Source organism: Eublepharis macularius, chromosome 9 (assembly GCF_028583425.1).
Source record: "Eublepharis macularius isolate TG4126 chromosome 9, MPM_Emac_v1.0, whole genome shotgun sequence".
Taxonomy (NCBI): domain Eukaryota; kingdom Metazoa; phylum Chordata; class Lepidosauria; order Squamata; family Eublepharidae; genus Eublepharis; species Eublepharis macularius.
In genome coordinates this window covers 40,985,204-41,005,405 of record NC_072798.1, presented here as the reverse complement: position 1 = coordinate 41,005,405, position 20,202 = coordinate 40,985,204, and the positions used below count along the sequence as shown (strand labels likewise).

At 46.3% G+C, this 20,202-nt stretch overlaps 1 protein-coding gene across 4 annotated transcripts in view; it reads right to left on the bottom strand.

Annotated features, from left to right (window-relative positions):
- LOC129335276 (cytochrome P450 2D14-like) overlaps window positions 1-20,202 on the bottom strand; it is a 95,787-nt gene that overhangs the window by 39,780 nt on the left and 35,805 nt on the right. For 3 of the 4 annotated variants that reach the window (XM_054987707.1, XM_054987705.1, XM_054987708.1), the window contains exons 3-7: window positions 15,498-15,889; window positions 12,507-12,678; window positions 10,652-10,804; window positions 8,205-8,365; window positions 5,079-5,252 (exon numbers count right to left, since the gene is read on the bottom strand). In XM_054987707.1, the coding sequence (XP_054843682.1) occupies window positions 5,079-5,252; window positions 8,205-8,365; window positions 10,652-10,804; window positions 12,507-12,678; window positions 15,498-15,734 (897 nt within the window). In that variant the 5' untranslated portion in view covers window positions 15,735-15,889. The remainder of the gene's footprint in view (window positions 1-5,078; window positions 5,253-8,204; window positions 8,366-10,651; window positions 10,805-12,506; window positions 12,679-15,497; window positions 15,890-20,202) is intronic. The other variant, XM_054987706.1, reaches the window with a different exon arrangement.

Genomic DNA, 20,202 nt, shown 5'->3' with positions numbered 1-20,202 from the left:
GCACACTCCGCTCGCTCATGAAGGAGCACCACGCTGCTGGCATGAGGTAAGTGCCAGATCCCTCCTCCTCCCGGTGGGAGGGCATAGGGTCCTGGCAACTCTAATAGTATACCTGAGAAAAGGGTTAAAAAATCAAGGAACTGATGCATCTTGTTCCTATATGTAAAGCAGAACTATAGTCTTACAAAGAGATAATGGCTGCTATTCAAAGGGCGGCTGCATACTAACTTCACTCTCCATAACAGAATTTGTGCCAGGGAAATTCTCAGCATATTCAGGGCCATGAGGCACCATAGCTGAAGGGACACTGGTAAAGAAGCTGTTGGGTTTTGCAAGTGTCATCCCTTCAGTCATGGAAGAGTTAAACTGAAGCTTCTGTGTGCTAATGATAGCAAGTTAAGCATAGGGCCAATTAGGTGAAGAGCAGATTTTTCCCTCCAAAAGGGGTAGAGCTTTGGGGGGGGATTCCAGTTTCTTTTACTTGGAGCAGTAGAGAGACAGCAACAAGAAGACAAAGAGAGAACAAAAGAAGCAAGATGGAGTTTAGTTAGGCTGTTGTTTTTCTTTTCCATGTAACTCTTTCCTATATTAGTAAAACTTTTTCTTAGAAGCTAAACACACGTGTCTGAGCTGCCTTATTCTGCTGTGCTTTATTCACTCTGCTCAGGGTTTTTTTTTCTGGGAAAAGAGGTGGTGGAACTCAGTGGGTTGCCCTCGGAGAAAATGGTCACATGGCTGGTGGCCCCGCCCCCTGATCTCCAGACAGAGGGGAGTTTAGAATCTAAACTCCCCTCTGTCTGGAGATCAGGGGGTGTTACGGGTTGGGCCAGCCCAAGCAGGGTGCAAAGCCAAGTGCAAAGCAGGGTGCAAAGCCAAAAGCAAAAGCCAAGTCAAAGCAGTGGTCAGAGCACAAGCTAATGTGCTCTGTCCAGTAGCTGTTGAATCTGTATCTCCTCCACCAGCCCCAGAGGGGGTTGCGTGGCGGTGAAAGTTTCTGGAGCCAGGATGGTCATTGGAGGTTGTTCCAGGTCGGGGGATGTGTTGTACTCTGGCTTTTGGGACAGAGCATCAGCCTTCTTATTCTGGGAGCTGGGAACATAGGAGATCCTGAAATCAAAACGGGAAAAGAATAACGACCAGCGGATCTGTCTCTGGTTGAGACGGCGGGCAGTTGGGAGGTGTTCAAGGTTCCGGTGGTCAGTGAGCACTTGGACTGGGTACCGAGCCCCCTCCAGATGATGCCGCCAAACCTCAAAGGCTGCCTTTATTGCCAGCAGCTCCCACTCCCAGATGGTGTAGTTCCTTTCTGCGGGGGTCAGCTGGCGAGAGTAGTAGGCGCAAGGCTGTGGAGTGCTGGAGGGGGTTGCCCGTTGTGAGAGCACCGCTACAATGGCGGTGCTGGAGGCATCTGCTTTGAGTAGAAAGGGTAGCTGGGGATCCGGGTATCGTAGGACTGGTTGCGTGACGAAGCGTGTCTTCAGGGTCAGGAATGCCTCGCTGGCTTCCGGTGTCCAACGGAAAGGTTCTCGGTGCCGGAGAAGTTGAGTGAGAGGGACGGCTATGGATGCAAACTGGGGGATGAATTGCCGGTAGTAATTGGCAAACCCCAGAAATCGCTGCACATCCTTCCGCAAACGGGGGGCTTGCCAGGTCTGTACAGCCTCGACTTTAGCTGGGTCCATTTGGATTCCATGAGGTGATAGCACATGGCCAAGGAATTCCATGGTAGGCTGGTGGAATGCACACTTTTCCAGTTTGGCGAATAGGCCATGCTGCCGGAGTCTTTGCAGCACCGTGCGAACGTGCCGAGTATGTTGCGACGCGTCCCATGAATAGATTAATATATCATCCAGGTAAACGATGACAAACCGATCCAGGATATCTCGAAAGATGTCGTTCATCAGTCTCTGGAACACAGCTAGTCAGGCCGAAGGGCATTACCAGGTACTCGTATTGTCCATATCTGGTACTGAAGGCGGTCTTCCATTCATCACCTTCTCGGATACACACCAGGTTGTAGGCTCCCCGAAGATCCAGCTTGGTGTAGATCTGGGCTCCCTTGACTTGCTCCAAGAGGTCGGAGATCAGAGGCAGTGGGTACCGGTCACGAACGGTGATCTTGTTCAGGGCCCGGTAGTCATTGCACAGCCGGAGTTCTCCACTTTTCTTTTTGACGAAGAGGACTGGGGCAGAGGTGGGCGAGGTAGAGGGCCGGATGAACCCTTGCCGCAGATTGGTGGTGAGGAAGTCCCGGAGTGCAGCCAACTCAGGCTCTGATAATGAGTACAGGCGTCCCACTGGCAGAGGGAGTCCAGGAATCAAGTCTATAGCACAATCATACGGCCGATGAGGGGGAAGTTGGTCTGCTTCCTTTTCCTCAAACACATCTTCAAAATCTGCGTATTCCTCTGGCATCACAGAGGCCTCCTGTACAGCGGCTGCAATGGGTCCTGGGCATTGATTTTCGTGTGGGCACGGGTCCCGGAAGCGGAGGTCCAACTGGCCCCACTGGATAACCGGGTCATGGCAGCAAAGCCAGGAAAGTCCCAAGACTAGCGGGAATTGAGGGATGCCTACCACGTCAAAGCAGAGCTGCTCACGGTGCTGCTGGATCTGCAAGAGGAGGTCCTGGGTCTCCTCGACCACGGGCCCAGAACGTAGCGGCCGCCCATCAATGGCCTCAACTACGGTGGGGGTCTTCTTTGCCCGCAACGGAATTCGGTGCTATGCGGCAAACTTGGCGTCCATGAAGCAGCGGGATGCCCCTGAGTCTATCATGGCGTACACAAACAGCCATCGACCATCAGGCAGGTACAGCTTTACTGGTACCAGGAAGGGTTCAGGAGGAACACTGGAGGCATTGGCCGTTCCCACAAGTTGTTTAGTGGGAGTCTGCTCCTGGACTATAGCTCGGGTCCTTCTTTTGGCAGGGCAACCATCGGCAAAATGTCCCACCCCACCACAGTACCAGCAGAGGTTGTGGACATGACGCCTCGCCTTTTCCTCTGGAGGCAGGCGGGTAGAAGGCATGTTCAATGGTGTGGGTTCCGCTGTCCTCTCAGGCGAGGTCTGGGGCAGGGGTGGCTGGCGTAGCGCACGTGCTTGCCACCGGCTCTCCAGTCGTCCATCAATATGGAGGCATAGGAGAATGAGCGCTTGCAGCCCTCCTGGTCATTCAGATCGGGCCACTTCATCCAATACTGCATCAGACAGTCCTTCCAGGTACTGGTCAACTAAGGCTGCTTCGTTCCAGTTCAAGTCCTGAGCCAGCAGCTGGAATTCAGTGGTATATTGGGCCACAGTCCCGTCTCCCTGTGTGAGGGCACGTATTCTCTGGTTTGCTTTCACAGCTTTCAGTGGGTTTACAAAGGCGGTGGTAATGTGAGCCACAAAGCTTGGAAAATCCCCCAGCAAAGGGGATTTGGCCAGTAACAAGGGTGTGGCCCATCTTGCTGCCTGCCCCTTTAACAGGCTGAGGATGAAGCCAACTTTGACTTTATCTGTGGGGAAGTCTCTAGCCCGGAGTTCAATATATAACTGGCACTAGGCGAGAAATGCTGGGAATTCCTCCACATTGCCCTCAAAACTGTCAGGAGGCTTCATTGGGCATTTTGCAGGCAGAGGTGCAACAGGGGCAGCAAGAAGAGTAGCAATCTGCTGCTGCAAAGTCACCAGTGCTTGGGTTAGTTGTAGTACCTGGTCCTGCAGCATTGCCAGGCTCCCTGGGGTGGGTGTTGCCATGTCCATGCCAGGGAGTTTTAGGTGGAAGCAATCTGTCACGGGCTGGGCCAGCCCAAGCAGGGTGGTTCAAGTCCAAACCTTAAGGCCAAAGTCAAAGGGAAGTTCCAAAAGCAAAAGCCAAGTCAAAGCAGTGGTCAGAGCACAAGCTAATGCCAGAAGTGAGTCCAGAATCCAAGAGCAAGGTCAGGCACAGTCCAAGGTCAGTCACCGATAATGTCAGGTCCAAAAGCAGGCACGGGCAAGGTTCACGAAACACAGAGTGGTTGCAGGCAGTAGACACGTTGCTTCCACGCCCAGCAGTTCCTCCAGACTGGCTCTTATAGCCAGGCGTGGTTTTCAGCCAGCTGCTGGGGCTCTATCCTGCCACTACTCATTGTCACTCTCCAGCAGCTGGCGTTGGCTCAAGAGGCGAGCACTGCGCCGTCTCTCCTGCAGTTCCAGTCTCTGGCGCTGCCTGCGGCGTTCCTTGGGCTTGGGTGAACCTGGGGGGGTGAAGGCTCTTGGCTGCGCTGCACCTGTAGAAGTCCCTGGCTGAGCTTCCTCTGTAGTATTGGAGCTAGAGGGTGCGGGTGCCTCAGCTGCTGGCTGTAAGCTCTGATCAGCCAGCAGCTGTTGCTCCTGATTGCTGGCTTCTGCTGAATGAGGGCTAGGGCTGGCTACACAGGACTCCTCTTCTCCTGAGCAGTCCTGGCTGGCTACACGAGGCTCCTCTCCTCCAGAGGAGACCTCACTCTCAGACTGGGCCATGACAGGGGGCAGGGCCACCAGCCATGTGACCATTTTCAAGAGGTTCTGGAACTCCGTTCCCCCGCGTACCTGCTGAAAAAAAGCCCTGACTCTGCTAAACATTTCCAACAGAAGCCCTGTGATACATACCTTGTGCTACATACTTCGACTGTCATTATGGCTACTGGTGGTACTAACAAGAGAAGAGAACCTTCCCACTCTCCTCAGCAGCAATAATGATTAGAGCTTCTTTGCTTATTCTGTCCTTACATAGGCCAACAATATCATCAAGTCATGGTGCAATATGAATCCTTTCCCCCTGGAAGCCCCATACAAAGGCTAAAGCTGCCAGAATCTGTCACAACCTCTTAAACCTCCTTGAAAATATGGATTTTTCACAGTTCACATCCAGAATTCTGCCTCGGGTGGGAGTTGGTGGCAGCCCTCGTTATAGGGCATCATATTGATGTTGCAGATTTGTACCCATTAGGCCTTGCAGAATCATGGCTGGGAATTGGTAGATATTTTTTCAATCAATAATAATTTCATCCCTAATTTACAATTTCTGTAAAATATGATCGAGGTGTCTACATTAAGAAATCTCTTCTTACCTGTTCTATCTTTTCTAGAAAAACATCAATGAAATCTCTTGCGAAAGTGGGATTCCAAGTTTTCTTATGTTCATTCACGATCTCTTGAAAAATGGCACTTATATCATCATAGATTTTTCTAATTTTATGGTGAGGTCCAGGAATATAGGCCAACCAGGATACTGAGGCAAAAACCTGTTAGATTAGCAAAGAAGAAAGATACTTGGTAAGATATTTCTCATGAAATGAAAGTGCTATATAACTTGTTACCTTTACTCACAACCAGTGGGTAGAACACTCTTCCCCCACTTCTCTCATTTGGTAATCTGAGGATTTAAGCTGTTAGTTCTGTTTGGGGGTACTATATCACTGTTTAGAAAAAAGTTTATTAAAAAGCTCTCATCTCAAACACTCACTGCACATGCAGAGACTAAAGACATGTAAATACTTCAATATCTATGCAGATGAATGAAAGCAAGCTGCAGAGGAGAGCGACGAGGATGATCAGGGGTCTGGAGACTGAGCCCTACGAGGAAAGGCTGAGGGCCTTGGGAATGTTTAGTTTGGAGAAGAGGAGGTTGAGGGGGGACATGATTGCTCTCTTTAAATATTTGAAAGGCTGTCATTTGGAGGAGGGCAGGGAGCTGTTCCAGTTGGCAGCAGAGGGTAGGACGCGAAGCAATGGGCTAAAACTACATGCACAAAGGTACCGACTGGATATTAGGAAAAACTTTTTCACCGTCAGAGTAGTTCAAAAGTGGAATCAGCTGCCTAGGGAGGTGGTGAGCTCCCCCTCACTGGCAGTTTTCAAGAAGAGGCTGGATGAATACTTGTCAGAGATGCTTTAGGCTGATCCTGCACTGGGCAGGGGGATGGACTAGATGGTCTGTATGGCCCCTTCCAACTCTATGATTCTATGATTCTAAGCTAAACGCTTCTTAGATGCATGTGGTGCCAACTCTCTTCAATTTATATTAATATTTGTGTATGTGTAAAGATTTAGTGAGGAAGAGTACAAGGTGACTTCTACTCCCCACAGAAGTTAATGGCAAAAATTTTAACTCCTCTGTACTAGGTTTGCTGCTAGGGATGGGGGATTCCCTGCTCCCACCCTCCACCCCTCGTTCCCACTTACCTGGCCAGCAGGAGAGGCATGGACCTCTCAGGGATGCACTCCCAAGCAGCGCAGTGTGCTCCTGCAGGCCCAATCTGGGCTGATCTGTTCCCGAATCGGCCTGAATCAGGCCCAAATTGCCCTGTGGAATGGGGGAGCACTCCCATGCTCTGCAGTGGCCTAATTCAGTCCAATTTGGGCCTGAATTGGGCCGATCCAGCTGAAACGGGCTGAATTGGGCCTGATTCAGCCCCCCCCCCCGGAGTGTGCTCCCGGGGCAGCCGTGGCCCACACAATAACATCACTTCCCAGAAGTGATGTCATCATGTGAGCCCAGGAGTGTGCGTGCACTTTGTGCACACGCAAACGGCAACAGAACAGGTAGAGGCCGGGTCCCCCACCTCCTGCCAGGAGGACAGGAGGACCTGGCAACCCTACTCTGTGCCCAGTTTTGGACATAGTTCCATGGCACATGATCAAGTTCGCACTACGAGCTTTAAGGTCCAAAGAATGAATATCTAACACACTCTCTTTTCCAAAATGGAGTATTAGATTTTCTGTTCTATATTGGTGTGACTTTCCTTGCCCCCCTAACGGTGCCTGAGCTCCGTGAGGGGCAAGGGGTTTGTCTGCACTCCTCTGACTCCTCATGCTTGAAAATCAGTGGAACCCCTTTTCTCCCTTATAAACCCTGGCAAAGCCACAATATGACCTCTACCGGATTCAAAAGCGGTCTTACTCAAAAGTAACAGACTTCTGTAAGAAAATATAAATTTTATTGAATACTTAATTAAGTTGATTAAAATATAAAACCAGAAGAAGTCTCAGCAGATCTGAAGCAATGAAAACAAGAAAGCTGTCTGGTCTAGCAGCCAGACTATTGCAGATGGTGCCTGGAGCTGAGCTGGAATTCCACTCCAAACATACAATTAGTCAAGTAGCCATAGAGGTTTCCAGGACAGTAGCAGCCTACAGGTTTTGGGTAGAGTTACAGTAGGTGCCCCACACAGGTACACAGGCCATAGCACAAGGCCTCGCCCACTGGAATCAGCATAAGCACAGAAGCTGAAACCCACAGCCGAAACTCATCCCCAGCTGAGACCATGGGCCAATTGTAGATTTTTGGGTGCTCTACCTCCTGACCGGTGTTACCCACAGAATGCCCAGCTTCTAGAGTTATCACATCAGTATCATTTCTCCTGCCGCCCCAACTCTGAAATTAATTGGTGCTGCTGTCATGGCTAAAGGGCCTTGATGAGATAACCGGAAGCAAAAATGTCTCAGCCCAGGTGCACCAGGTAAGCAGGACTGAACTTGACTGTGCTGTTAGAGCCAAACTACAAGTGACGCCTTACACAGGTTGGACACTTATCAGCTTCCCTCAAGTTTTGATGGGAAATGTAGGCGCCCTGGTTTTACAGCTTGGCTCTCCATTACAGCTGCAAGACCAGGATGCCTACATTTCCCATCAAAACTTGAGGGAAGTCGACTAGTGTCCAACCTGTGTAAGACGTCACTTGTAGTTTGGCTCTCAGTGTCAAGTTAACTCTTGATGGAACAGGGATCTATTGCATCACAACTGGTTTAACGTAATTTTTTAAAACATAAACAACATAAATCAATATATGACACGATGGAGGAATATATAAAAAGCAAAATCATTAAAAACTAAAGCAAGGAAAGTATGATAACAGTAAAAGTGATGCACACAAGATGAAATGTGCTCTGATCGTTTTTTACAAAAGAGTGTTAACGCTTGGCAGGAATGTCCCTGGAAGGGGCAGCACTGTGTGGCCCCAGAGGCACGAGTGCTCAAACTTCGTGCATGTGCAAAGACATCTCCAAATGTTAGTGCTAGGTCACCCTCCTGCTGGGAAGGTAAGGGGACTTGGCAACCCTAGCTCTGGTGGTTGTTTTACCCAGAAATAAAATACGAATATTCCATAACTACATGGTCCAAATATGGCCTTCCCACATCAAATGAAATTGATATTCAGACAGTCTCTCCATTTATTGTTCAGTCACAAAGGTACCTGAGCCATGTTTCTGCTTAATGCCTTCATGATATCCTCAGTCCCATGCATTAGTTTCAGGAAGGTCTCATCATTGTACTCAAAGCGGTCGCCAAATGTTAAGGTGCAAATAATATTGGCAACTGCATTGTTCACAAGATTAAATGGGTTAAAAGGAGAATCTGTATAATGAGAAAAAAGTTAAGATATGAGTTATCATATATGTCCCACATTATGGAATTCCGTGGATTTTTTAACCAATGTATTTTAAGGCTGCAATGTTTAATAAATTGGATTAATCAATTTAAAAGTTTTTGATCAACAAACAATTCTGCAATCAATATCATGTCTAGTTCTAGCATTATTCAGCTCAAATAAAGGATTGGAGGCTGCCTTCTATTCAGCAGATTCATATGTGACAGGAGTGCCCTCACCCAAGAATTCACTGCAATATTTCAGTTATTGTGAGACTCCTCTCTGCCCATGTACAGAAGCCTAGTTGCAGACTGGTAGTTGGCAAACAATAGTAAGGTTGCCAGGTCCCCTGGGCTTGAAAGTGGGGATTGGATGGTTGTGGGGGGTCATGCCAGGGGGATTTACCTAGAGCATGCACAGTGTGTGCGTGCTCCAGAGCACTTCCTTGTTGCACTGGGAATGACATTGTTTCTGATGCAGATTTCATAAAAGTCTGCCCCAAACACTAGATTGAGGGCAGATTTTCTTAATCAAGTCAGTCCCATGAGTGACCTGTCTCTTCTGCGTTGCACCAGGAATGGAATCTTTCCTCGTGTGATGCTCTGAGGTGTGCAGGAGTGTGCAGCGGGGTTCCTTGGCTCATCCTGTGCCTTCACCACCACCCCTGCCAGCTAGGTGAGAGGTGGTGAGGGGGCAGAGCCTGGGAGCAGGGAATCTCCTGCCCCCACTGAGGGACCAGTAATCCTAAATAGGAGGCATGAAAGAAAGGAGACATCAGATTCCCAGAACAAAGTATTCAAGCTCATGGTCTTGCTAATGAGGATGGCTGAAGCAGGACAGTGGCCTACAACCTCACACCCTGGTGAGCAGAGACTGCTAACAGCCAAACAGCTAAAATGGAGGGAGGCGTGTTCCTCTGCCTCCCCCGCCACTGGCCAGGTAGATGGTGGTGAGGGGCAGAGGGTGGGAGTGGGGATCCTCTGCTCCCACCGGGGGAGCAGGGATCTTTCTCTTGATGTGATATCAGAGACATCACATCCTTGCTGAGCCCCCTTAACTCCCCAAACCACCTTCTCCAGGTTCTACCCCCAAGTCTCCAGGAATTTCTCATGCTGGCAAATAGCTTGGAATTAAATTGCTGAGGAATCTTACACAGAAATAAAATATTATAAAGACCTAAGTGTGTTTCTATATAAAGCTTTATAGAAACTCTCAACCTACAAATGGAATACCAAATAGAATACTCGACTTGAAAAGCCTGGTGGCAGTGTTGCATCATAAAAACATTTCCCTTTTTTGCGACCTAAGGTTGGAGAGCCAGGCAATGGCAAACCACCTCTGTTAGTCTCTTGCCATGATAACCGTGCCAGAGGTCGTCATAAGTCAGCTATCACTTTGAGGGCACTCCACCACCACAGAATAAGGCTTGTAGGAATTGGGTAGAAAGTAATGGACCTCAGACAAGGCGTCAACAGTATTCTCCTTTGAAACTAATGGGATAATGTATCGCACAAGTCCCTATATAAACCTTTCAGGTGCAAGATATGCAATCCTGCAATATGTTGACAGTTTGAATTGTGCCCTGCTCATGTTATGATAAACCACATCTGAATGTCTATTGCCTTGAAAACTCCAGCAAGGGTTGTCATAAAACAGCTGCAACTTGATGGCATGGGTACATGCGCGCACACACACAGATGCCCACAAACTGTTTAGTGGAAGGAAAATCCTGGGATGTCTGTCATCTCTTAAAATATTAATCTCAAATGATCATGACACCTTCTTTGATATTTCACCCTCTACACTCAGTATCTGACGAACCATCCAATCGGCCCCTCACAGGGGGAAGGAAATGGCCCAACCCTACGCTGATTGCATTTTAACCACCCTGCCCTGTGGGCTCGAGGTGCTAAGATGTAGAGTGCTGCCTTTATGTTTAATGCTGTGCTATATGATTGCTACCAATGCTTTAAATTGTTCTTAATTGTTTTTATGTATTTATGATGTAAATCCGCTCTGAGCCCACTTGCAGGGAGAATGGACTATAAAGTAAATAAAGAAATGAAGAAATAAAATATCATACCTATTCTATCACTGATTCCATCCTCTTCTCAAGTCTGCCTATTTTGTAAAATGTCCTCAATATATTTAATTCCAGGACCCGTTAAAGTCTCCACCCATTCTAGGAAGAGTCTAGGAAGATACATGGTAAGAAACATGGTTCTTGTGGCCTGTCACTAGAATGGGTGGAAGACTCTGAGAATTAGATGTACCTTCTTTTGATTTGAATTCGGAGCACAAATATCCAGCTTCTTCAGACACTCTCTTTTCAAGGGTCTTCTTCCCCATCCCAAAGTTTTTCAGGGTGGTGAGACAAAACGTCCTCTGCTCCTTCCAGCCATTGATGTTCCTTGCCATGAGTATTCCTGAAGGGTTTGAGGGAAATCCTGTCAATTCACTGTTGACTTGACTGTTATTTTTCTCTTGAAATATTACACAATTATGCATTTCTGTCTATTTGTTATTTAATTCTGGTGGGTGATATTTCACAAGGATATTTCACAAGGATGAAGTGGCTGATCTCCTTGGGAATGCCATTCCTAGCCTCTTAGCACATGGCAAGATGGGGTAGCTGCTAGGGTCTGTGGATTCTGGTGGGGGCCACTGCTGCTTACTCCCTACTCACATATCTCCTCTGATGTCTGCACTCACACTTTTCAACTGCCTGTTTGTGAATGCTTTGTCACTTCTGCTCCCAGCTGATTATGCTGCCTAGCACTGCTAGAGAAGTGCATGTGGGTAGTGCACAAAGCATCAGTGTTCCCTTTGGCTATGGCAGTAGCACTGCTAGCTGCACCCATCACCATTGAGGAAAGGGCATGCAGGCAGTGTGGGCAGCTCTGACTGTAGGTAGTGGGAGAACTTGGGAATAGGCAAAGAAAGGATGCTCAGGCAGGTAGGGATATGTGGCTGGGAGGGCAGGAAGGGGATCCTAGTAGTGGGTATGGGGGGGGGCTGAGCACTCTCTGAAGGTAAGGTTATCAACCTCCATGTTGTGGTTGGAGATCTCCTGGAATGACAACTGATCTCCTGGCCACACAGATCAGTTCCTGTAAAGAAAATGGCTGCTTTGGAGGGTGGACTATGTGACACTATGCTGCACTGAGGTCCCTCCACTCCCCAAACCCTGCCCTCCCCAGACTCCACCTCAAAATCTCCAGGAATTTCCCAAACTGGAGCTAGTAACCCTAGCCCAGGGCCCTCTAAAACTGGGAACCCGTCCTGCCCCCAGTAAGTGACAACTCTCCAGCTGAGCAGTATATATAAGCTTGCAAGTCATAAGCCCACAAAAACGTTTACTAGAACAATAGCCCGCACACCCTATTAGTCATTTGTGGCCAAAAGGGGGGGAAAAAGAACAAACTCTTATGAACCAAGTGAGTGTCATTTACAAGTTTGTGTGTTTCCCTCATCACCTACCCCTGCTTTTTAGTCCAACACCCCTATGCTGCTTTCTTCTCCATTGATTTTATCCTGTGGATGTTTGTGGGAGGACTATCAGAAAATTGGAGGGAAATTGCAGCTGTGCTATCTGAAAATTAGTATAGGACTATGGGGTGGTAACTAAGAACCCAAGTCATTTCTAGCTTTCCCTTCCACAGTGCTATGGTGGTGTGAAAAGGAATTCCATTCCCTGTTTCAGATTTATCTCATGCTTCCTCCCAGAAGCTTAGCCTGGTATTCATTGTTCTTCTCTCCTCAGTTTTGAGGTGAACTAGACTGAGAGACAATGAGCAGCCAAATATCTCCCAGCAAGCTTCATGGTTGTGTGCAGGTTGGAACTAGGAAGCTTATTTAAATCAAAGAAGCATTTGGGGTCTTTTTCTAGTATCTGTTAATAAGCATCCAACAGTAAATCTAAATGTCTCATTCATTTGTAGTGCAATTTCTTTTATTTGCAATGAATGAGGTTATAGGAGGGTACAAATGGTCCCAATCTTGCTCCATTTAAATATTATCAAGGGTATCAAGTGTTAATGTTTCTCTCTGTTGTCATTGTTAAACCACATGATGAAAATATTGGACACTATACATACTCCATCCCATTACCACTTGAGCAACACTCACCATCACAATTTTTTTTATAGCCTGCTAGACTCAATAGCGGAAAAGATGGTCGCTCAAAGAATCTCTCATTTTTCTGCCCGAGTGCCTCTTTTATTATCTTTAATCCACTCAGTATGACATAACTGTGCCATCCAGCCTGCATTGAGGAGACCGTTCCATACCTTTTTGCCAACTATGACAAAGGGCAAGAAAACAGAGGGAAATAAAGCATTATCTAGAGGATAGTACAAGAAAAATAAAAATCCATTTCTGCAATCCCTCAGAAATCCATAGTGATCTGGAACTAGTGCTACTTAATTTGTTCATAAAAGATCTGGAATCATGAGGAAATCAACTCTATGGATGACATCAAATTATTTATATAAAGATCACAGCAGACTGAGAACAGCTCCAAAGGAAACTCTCCAAAGAGCCAGTTTGGTGTAGTGGTTAAGAGTGGCAGGACTCTAATCTACAGAACCAGGTTTGATTCCCCACTTCTCCACATGAAGCCAGCTGGGTGGCCTTGGGTCAATCACAGCTCTTCCAGAGCTCTCTCAGCCCCATCCATCTGACAGAGTGTTTTGTTGTGGGGATAATAATAACATACATGAGTGGGCATTAAGTTGTGCTAAAGGGCGGTATATAAATCAAATGTTGTTGTTAAAATAAGTAAGTGGATGCCTATATAATGAGATTCAGTAAGTGTAGAATGATGTGCATTGGAACAAAATATTCTGAGTTTAAATATACATAATTGGAGTCTGAACTAGGGATACGAGAATTCCTGAGGGGTTTGGATTGCATCCTGATTGCTGGTTCTCAGTGATCAGATTAACCATTCACCAATCCCATTCATTGGGTTTCAGTGGCTGCACTCCTTGCACAATGGCACGCACACACATACACAGCTTTCATACATGCACGATTTTTCTTATGGCCTGATAGCTCCGCTGCATAGGCTTACTTCTTTGCTCTGCAACCACATTTAATTCTATCACAAATGTCTTTTTGCAAGGCTTTGACTGTAGTAAATGAACTAAACAAAAATAAAAATATCAAATGTCTTGGAAAATGAACTACCTTTAAGCTAGATTCTACCTTTTGCTGTTCCCACTAATGATTTCTGAATCTACCTACTGATGTGTGTGGTTTTGCAATGTGTTTTGTGCACATGTGGTTTTGCAAAGGTCTATGGGAGTTGTAGTTTTCCACCATGTTAATAGTTTTCATCTTTCACACACACACACTCCACTCATTTCACTCATGACTCTGGCATGGCCAGTGCAGCACTGAGTATTTCTTTAGTAAAACTAATACGTGAGTGATGAGTGAAATGAAGATTCATTCACATACCCATTCAATCCACCATAACATCATGTGACATCATGTACATCAGAGATACATTTCCCTTCTCCCTTTTGGATACACCACACTTCCCTCCACCTGTATTGCAGGTTGGCTCACTGTTTTTAAAAATTATTCAGAGTTTTTACACGCATGAAGATGGGAGGTTGTGGGGTGGGATTTACCACTCTCCCTGTTGCATGTCAGGGCCCACCCAAACAGTTTGATGGATGGTATTGCTCCAGATTGGCATGGAATGCACAACTGTAGAAGGAATCAATGACGAGAAGAATGGCCCAGAGATAGCCTTTAATATCAATGCTCAAATGACCAGGTTTTGAAGTGTAACATACCAGTCAACATGACCTTTTCATCTGCTTGACAAAGAATAAGCAGGAGGCAGTTGCACCAAATCAGCCCACTGCCACTGCCGCCTTGCCACTGGGCGCAGCCTGCGTATGGCTCAGCATACACCCTCACTGGCATACCCATGTGCTGTTCTAGGGTTCCATTCCTTCCAAATCCACAATGACCTGCTTCATCAGGATGCTGGATCCATCTGTTAATAAGGCCTGGAAACTAAGCAACTGGTATGGCTAATGAGCCCACAAAAGCTCCTTGTAATCATCAACCAATTTGGATGGAGTTTAGCATGTTTGCTGCACTAATGTATTTATCTCAGGATTGGCTCACCAAAAGTACTTCCATTGATTACGGTAAGCTTGTCTGGCAAATTCATTCATGGTAAAGACTGGAGCATCCCTTATGTGAACAGATGGGGACATACCAGGAAAGAGCTCTTGTTGCCGAGGTGCATTACAAGATGCCAAATCAGCATGAAGCAACAGTGAAAAAGACCACAGAGAGGTGAACAACCAGCTCTTCCCCTCCCCTGCCTCCCTGTGCTAGGGACAGAGTCCTGTATTCCTCTCTCTGTTGAGATTGCAAGAAAACAATTTTAAAGTTCCTCTTCCCCAGCGATCCTGTGCAGCTCTGACTTTGAAAACTGTCTTTGAAAAGCTCTTTCCCCTCTCCTGCCTCCCAATGCTAGGAATATAATGCTGTTTTCAACTACAGTTCCCAGGTAAAATTGCAGCCCAAACATGTTAAAAACATGTGTCTGGTGTCACTTGTAGCCTAGCTCCTAGTTAGCTCTGTGTATGTTTTCTATATGCTTGCCTTCTGTCTCTATGTTAATAACCTTTTCCTGTTGTACACCTGCCTGTTTACTTGAGAGTTATCTGAGGGAATGGTGGAGATCCTGCAGTTACCCCCTCTTGCTATGTCTCCTTGAATGCTAATTCCCCTAACTCACAAGGAGACTCTCCCATTAGAGTAACACCAACGTAACCCACCACTACACAAATTACAATAGCAGCATTGAGAAGACCATAACAGACTTTGTCCTTTGTGCCCTTCTTGAATGACTTCTGGAGGCATCTGATTGGTCACTCTGTAAGGCAAGATGCTGTGCTGAAAAGACCATTGGTCTGATCAGCATTGCTGCTCTTACGCTCATTATACAGCACAGTAAGCATACAAATGCAAATTTAGCTGTGTTGAGTATGCTTAAGAATTGCACAGGTTAGCTCTGGGTCCCCTATTACTGTTTCACCTGTAAAGGAACAGAACCTCACAATTCAAAGCCAGTTGACCAGAACTTACATGTTGGACGGTAGCATGTGGATTCTTGAAATCGATTAGCAGTAAGTTCCCAAGGAGAGGCAGAGGAGTAGGTCCTGGTGGAAAGCGACTGCTTTTCTTTCTGAACAGCCCATAATCAAGCAGCAGGATCAACAGTAGGAGAGTGATGAGCAGTGCTGTGATATTGTTCCAGCAGGATGAGGCCATGGTCCACAGCCATGAGATGGAAGCTTGGATAACAGCTGTTAGACTTGGCATCTTCCTTCCTCTTTGTCTCTTCCACTCTGATTCTTGCTCCTGCAAATCTGAAGTGTTCCAACTTCTTGTAGTCCTTCAAATTCTTCTTCCTCTTCACAGAATCAAATTCTTATGTGAATGGTATCCACTTTTAAAAGCTCTATATCACTTTGTCACTGTAATTAAAATGTTATGCAAGAGCTTAAGCTAAAACAAATGAAGAAACCCTGATGTAGGTAGGGCAGAACGGCTCTGGGTTACCTGGTGTAGCTGAGTGCACAGTTGACTTGGATCAGGGTGGCAATCCATCACACTCCCACAAACTTCTCTTGAGTTGCCAGAAACAACTTTTTTTCAGTTCTTCAGATCATGGGTACAAAGGGGTCATGTTGGGCCTACACTGGAGCTCCTTCACTCCATCCTTCACACTCAGGTCAGCCTCCTCCGCCTCTTATCCCTCAAACTATCCCAAGCTACTTTACGTATTTTAAGTCCCATCATAGTATTATGACTCACCCGATGGGTGAAGGACAAGGCCTGCCACCCCCATTCCCGAAGCTCCAACGCCCAACATAACTGTTGGGTTATGATTATGATTATGTTTTAGCAGAGTAGAGCATTGCACAGCAGATAAAGAATCACAGAGACATGTGTTCAGCTTCTAAAATAATGTTTACTACATAAAGGATAAAATAATAAAGGTTACATTGGACAAGTGTCCTTCCGCTGGAGTCTGTGGACCCCCATCCAGCTTCTTCTCAGATCCCAAGGTCAGTGCTGCTATGCCTTCTACTCCTGTAGCTACTGCCACCTGGCTAGCTAGTGTAACCTCTTTCATATGGGTTCTATGGGGCTAAGTTATGAAGCAAATTTTCACATAATTGTTAAGAAAATTTTTCTTTTTCCCCAAACCTTTTAACAATTAGAACAAAACAACTGTTTTTTAATTTTCTTTAACTGAACTTATAGTGGAGCGTGCTCTCAAGTCATAGCTGACTTATGGCAAACCTTGGCGGGGTTTTCATGGCAAGAAACTAACAGAGGTGGTTTGCCATTGCCTGCCTCTGCAACCGTGGTCTTTGTTGGAGGTCTCCCATCCAATTACTAACCAATGCCGACCCTGCTTAGATTCTAAGATCTGACAAGGCTCACCTCGGCTATCCAAACTCATAAGAGTAACAAAAACAGAAACTTTCAGCCAGCAATGTCTTTAAAAACTACTCAAGCTAAGCAAGTTCAGCTTGTCGGATCCCACCAAGTGATAGTGTCCTTTGCCACAATCCTTCCAATTATGAAGCTATTGGAACCCAGGCTTCTGTGCTCTTCTTGAGGAATTACAGCCCTGCAAGCCCTGCAATAATATGATTACAATAATAATACCAACTAACACCAACCAATACCAGCCAGCTGCTCTAGCACAGTGGTTAAGTGGTTCGGCTGCGAATCAGCACTCTACTGGTTCAAATCCCACTACTACCATGAGCTCAGTAGATGGCCTTGGGTAAGCCACTCCTTGCAGCCCCGGCTCTCCAGCTGCATTGTGGGGATAATAATAACACTAACTTGTTCACCACTCTGGGTGAGGCACTAATCTGTCTAGAAGAGCGGTATATAAGTGCTATTATTATTATTATTATTATTAATTATAACACACACCACTTTTAGTTACTATTGTTCACATATAATGTGTTTCTGATTACCTTATTCAAGGTGATAAGAGCATGTAACTTGTTATCAAGCTCCCACCAGCCAGCCTCTTCCTTAGCTGCCTTGCTCCAGACACTATTATCGTCCTACTGGGCTAAACAACTTAGCTCATGGGGATTATACTTGCTCACTCTCTGGTCTCTCCTGGCTACATCTGGTCAAACTACGCAAGCTAGGCATCCCCAACATGATGCCTACAGTTCATGCCAACACCTTTCCTGGCACCTGTCAAGTGTTTTATATCTCATTGATTGTGCAGGTTTTTAAAAAGTTGCTTCCACAGCACCTGCCACCACAGCACAAGGATCTTCACTTCATAAATGCATTTCTTTATTTTATTTGATTTATACCCTGCTCTCCCCACAGATGGGCTCAGGGTAACTAACAACATTTAAAAAATACATTAAAAGTCATAAAACCATAAAATCAATAATAATTTTTTAAAAGTCATTAAAATAGTCCAGGAGCAGGCTATTTAAACAAACATTGGGAGTCCGTATATGGGCATAGCAGATGTTCAAGGGCAGCCCCCGAAAAAGTGGTTGTCTTAGATGGAAGAAGGAGGATACCCGCTGGCACTCAGCCAAAGGCCTGGTGGAACATCTCTGTTTTACAGGCTCTGTGGAACTGTAACAGGTCCCACAGGGTCCGGATCTCCAGTGGGAGAGCATTCCACCAGGCCGGGGCCAGGGTAGAAAAAGCCCTGGCCCTGGTTGAAGCCAGATGGATGTCCTTCAGGCCCGGGACCACCAGGAGTTGCTTGTCTGCAGAGCGCAACACCCTGCAGGAGACATAATGGAACAGGTGGTCCCGCAGGTATGCAGGTCCCAGTCCGTGAAGGGCTTTAAACACCAAGGTTAACACCTTGAACCAGATCCGGAACTCCACTGGGAGCCAGTGCAGCTGGCACAGCACAGGATGAATGTGCGGTCGGATTGGTGTTCCAGTAAGGACGCGTGCTGCTGCATTCTGGACCAGCTGTAACTTCCGGGTCAGGCCCAAGGGCAGCCCAGAGTACAGTGAGTTGCAGTAGTCTAGCCTGGAGGTGACCGTTGGATGGATTACTGTGGCCAGGTCCCGGGGCGAAAGATAGGGTGCCAGTTGCCTGGCCTGTCGAAGATGAAAAAAGGCAGACCTGGCAACAGTCGTGACCTGGGCCTCCATTGAAAGTGTGGCATCCAAGGTCACACCCAGGCTCCTCATCATCGGCAAAGGTTTCAATTGTACCCCGTCGAGGGCTGGGAGCCGGGTCCCCAGCTCGATCGCCCCACAACCCAGACACAGAAACTCGATCATCAGGGGATTCAATTTCAGGTGACTCTGATGTAACCATACCGTCACAGCCTCAAGACCCTTGGCCAAGGAATCCAGAGTGAGATCAGACTGGCCATCCATCAGCAGATAGAGCTGAGCGTCATCCGCATACTGGTGACAACCCAGCCCAAAGCTACGGACCAACTAGTTGAGGGGGCACATATAGATGTTAAATAGCATCGGGGAAATAATCGCCCCCTGAGGGACACCGCATACCAAAGAATGGCGAGTGGACATCAGTTCCCCGAGTGCCACCCTCTGTCCCCAATTGCAAAGGAAGGAGTTCAGCCATTGCAGGGCTGTTCCACGAATATCCACATCGGCAAAGCGGTGGGTCAGAAGATTATGATCAACCGTGTCAAACGCTGCTGTAAGATCTAAAAGTATCAGCAGTGCAGACCCGCCCCAGTCCCGGTGTCACCGCAGATCATCTGTGAGGGCAACCAGAGCCCTCTTCTTCTTCCTCAAGAAGAGCACAGAAGCCTGGGTTCCAAAAGCTTCATAATTGGAATTGATCTTGGGCTTCCAGTTTTTCTAAAGCAATAGGATAAGGCTTTAAGCCATATACTTGTTGCTACTATGGATATATGGCTTAAAGCCTTATCCTATTACTTTAGAAAAACTGGACACCCCAGATCTTTAAGCCATATACTTGTTGCTACTATGGATCTTAAGTTGTGATGTATTCAGCAAAAAATTGTGTTTAGGGTATATTGGACACCACAGTGTCTATTTACTGAAGGTCTAACTGTTGTCAGTGTCATTCACAAAATGCATCTCTTAAGCATATGCTTTGGATATGTTTAGTCATTCAGCCCTTTTGGGAGAAAGTTATTAGTCATATTAATTTTGTGTTAGAAAATCCATTTATCTCTGAGGATGTTAATGTACTGTTAACTACTTGCCTGACTCTTGGAATCTAACTGATGGTCAACGGAAATGGACTCTCTGTGCCCTTACAGTTGCTAAAAGACTTATACTTCAACACTGGAAAGACAAAAGCCTACTTTCTGTAAATCATTGGATCGAAGACCTTATAAACTTATCAACATTTGAATGTATAGCATATAGAAGGCAATTGCACATAAACTTATTTTTAGGTATTTGGAAATCTTTTATAGATACCGATGTATAGATTTGCTAATAGTGTTTTGTAGCCAGCATTGCTTTCCTTCCCCCCCTCTCCTGTTTGCTTTTTAAATTGTTTTTCTGTTTTGCACGAATAAAAAATAATTTAAAAATATCTAAACAATCATCACGACTTTCAATTAACTTTTGAGAGCAGATTACAACTAGGGTTGCACAATTTGGGTTTAATAGTCAGTAAAAACCACCAAATTTTACCTGCTTTGGTAAAATTCGGGATTACTGAATTTAAAAGGATTACCAAATTCAAGTTTACAGAATTTATTTGATAAAATTCAGTAAACTTCAGAAATTGCAGTTGGGCTGTTCCTTGATGTTCCTT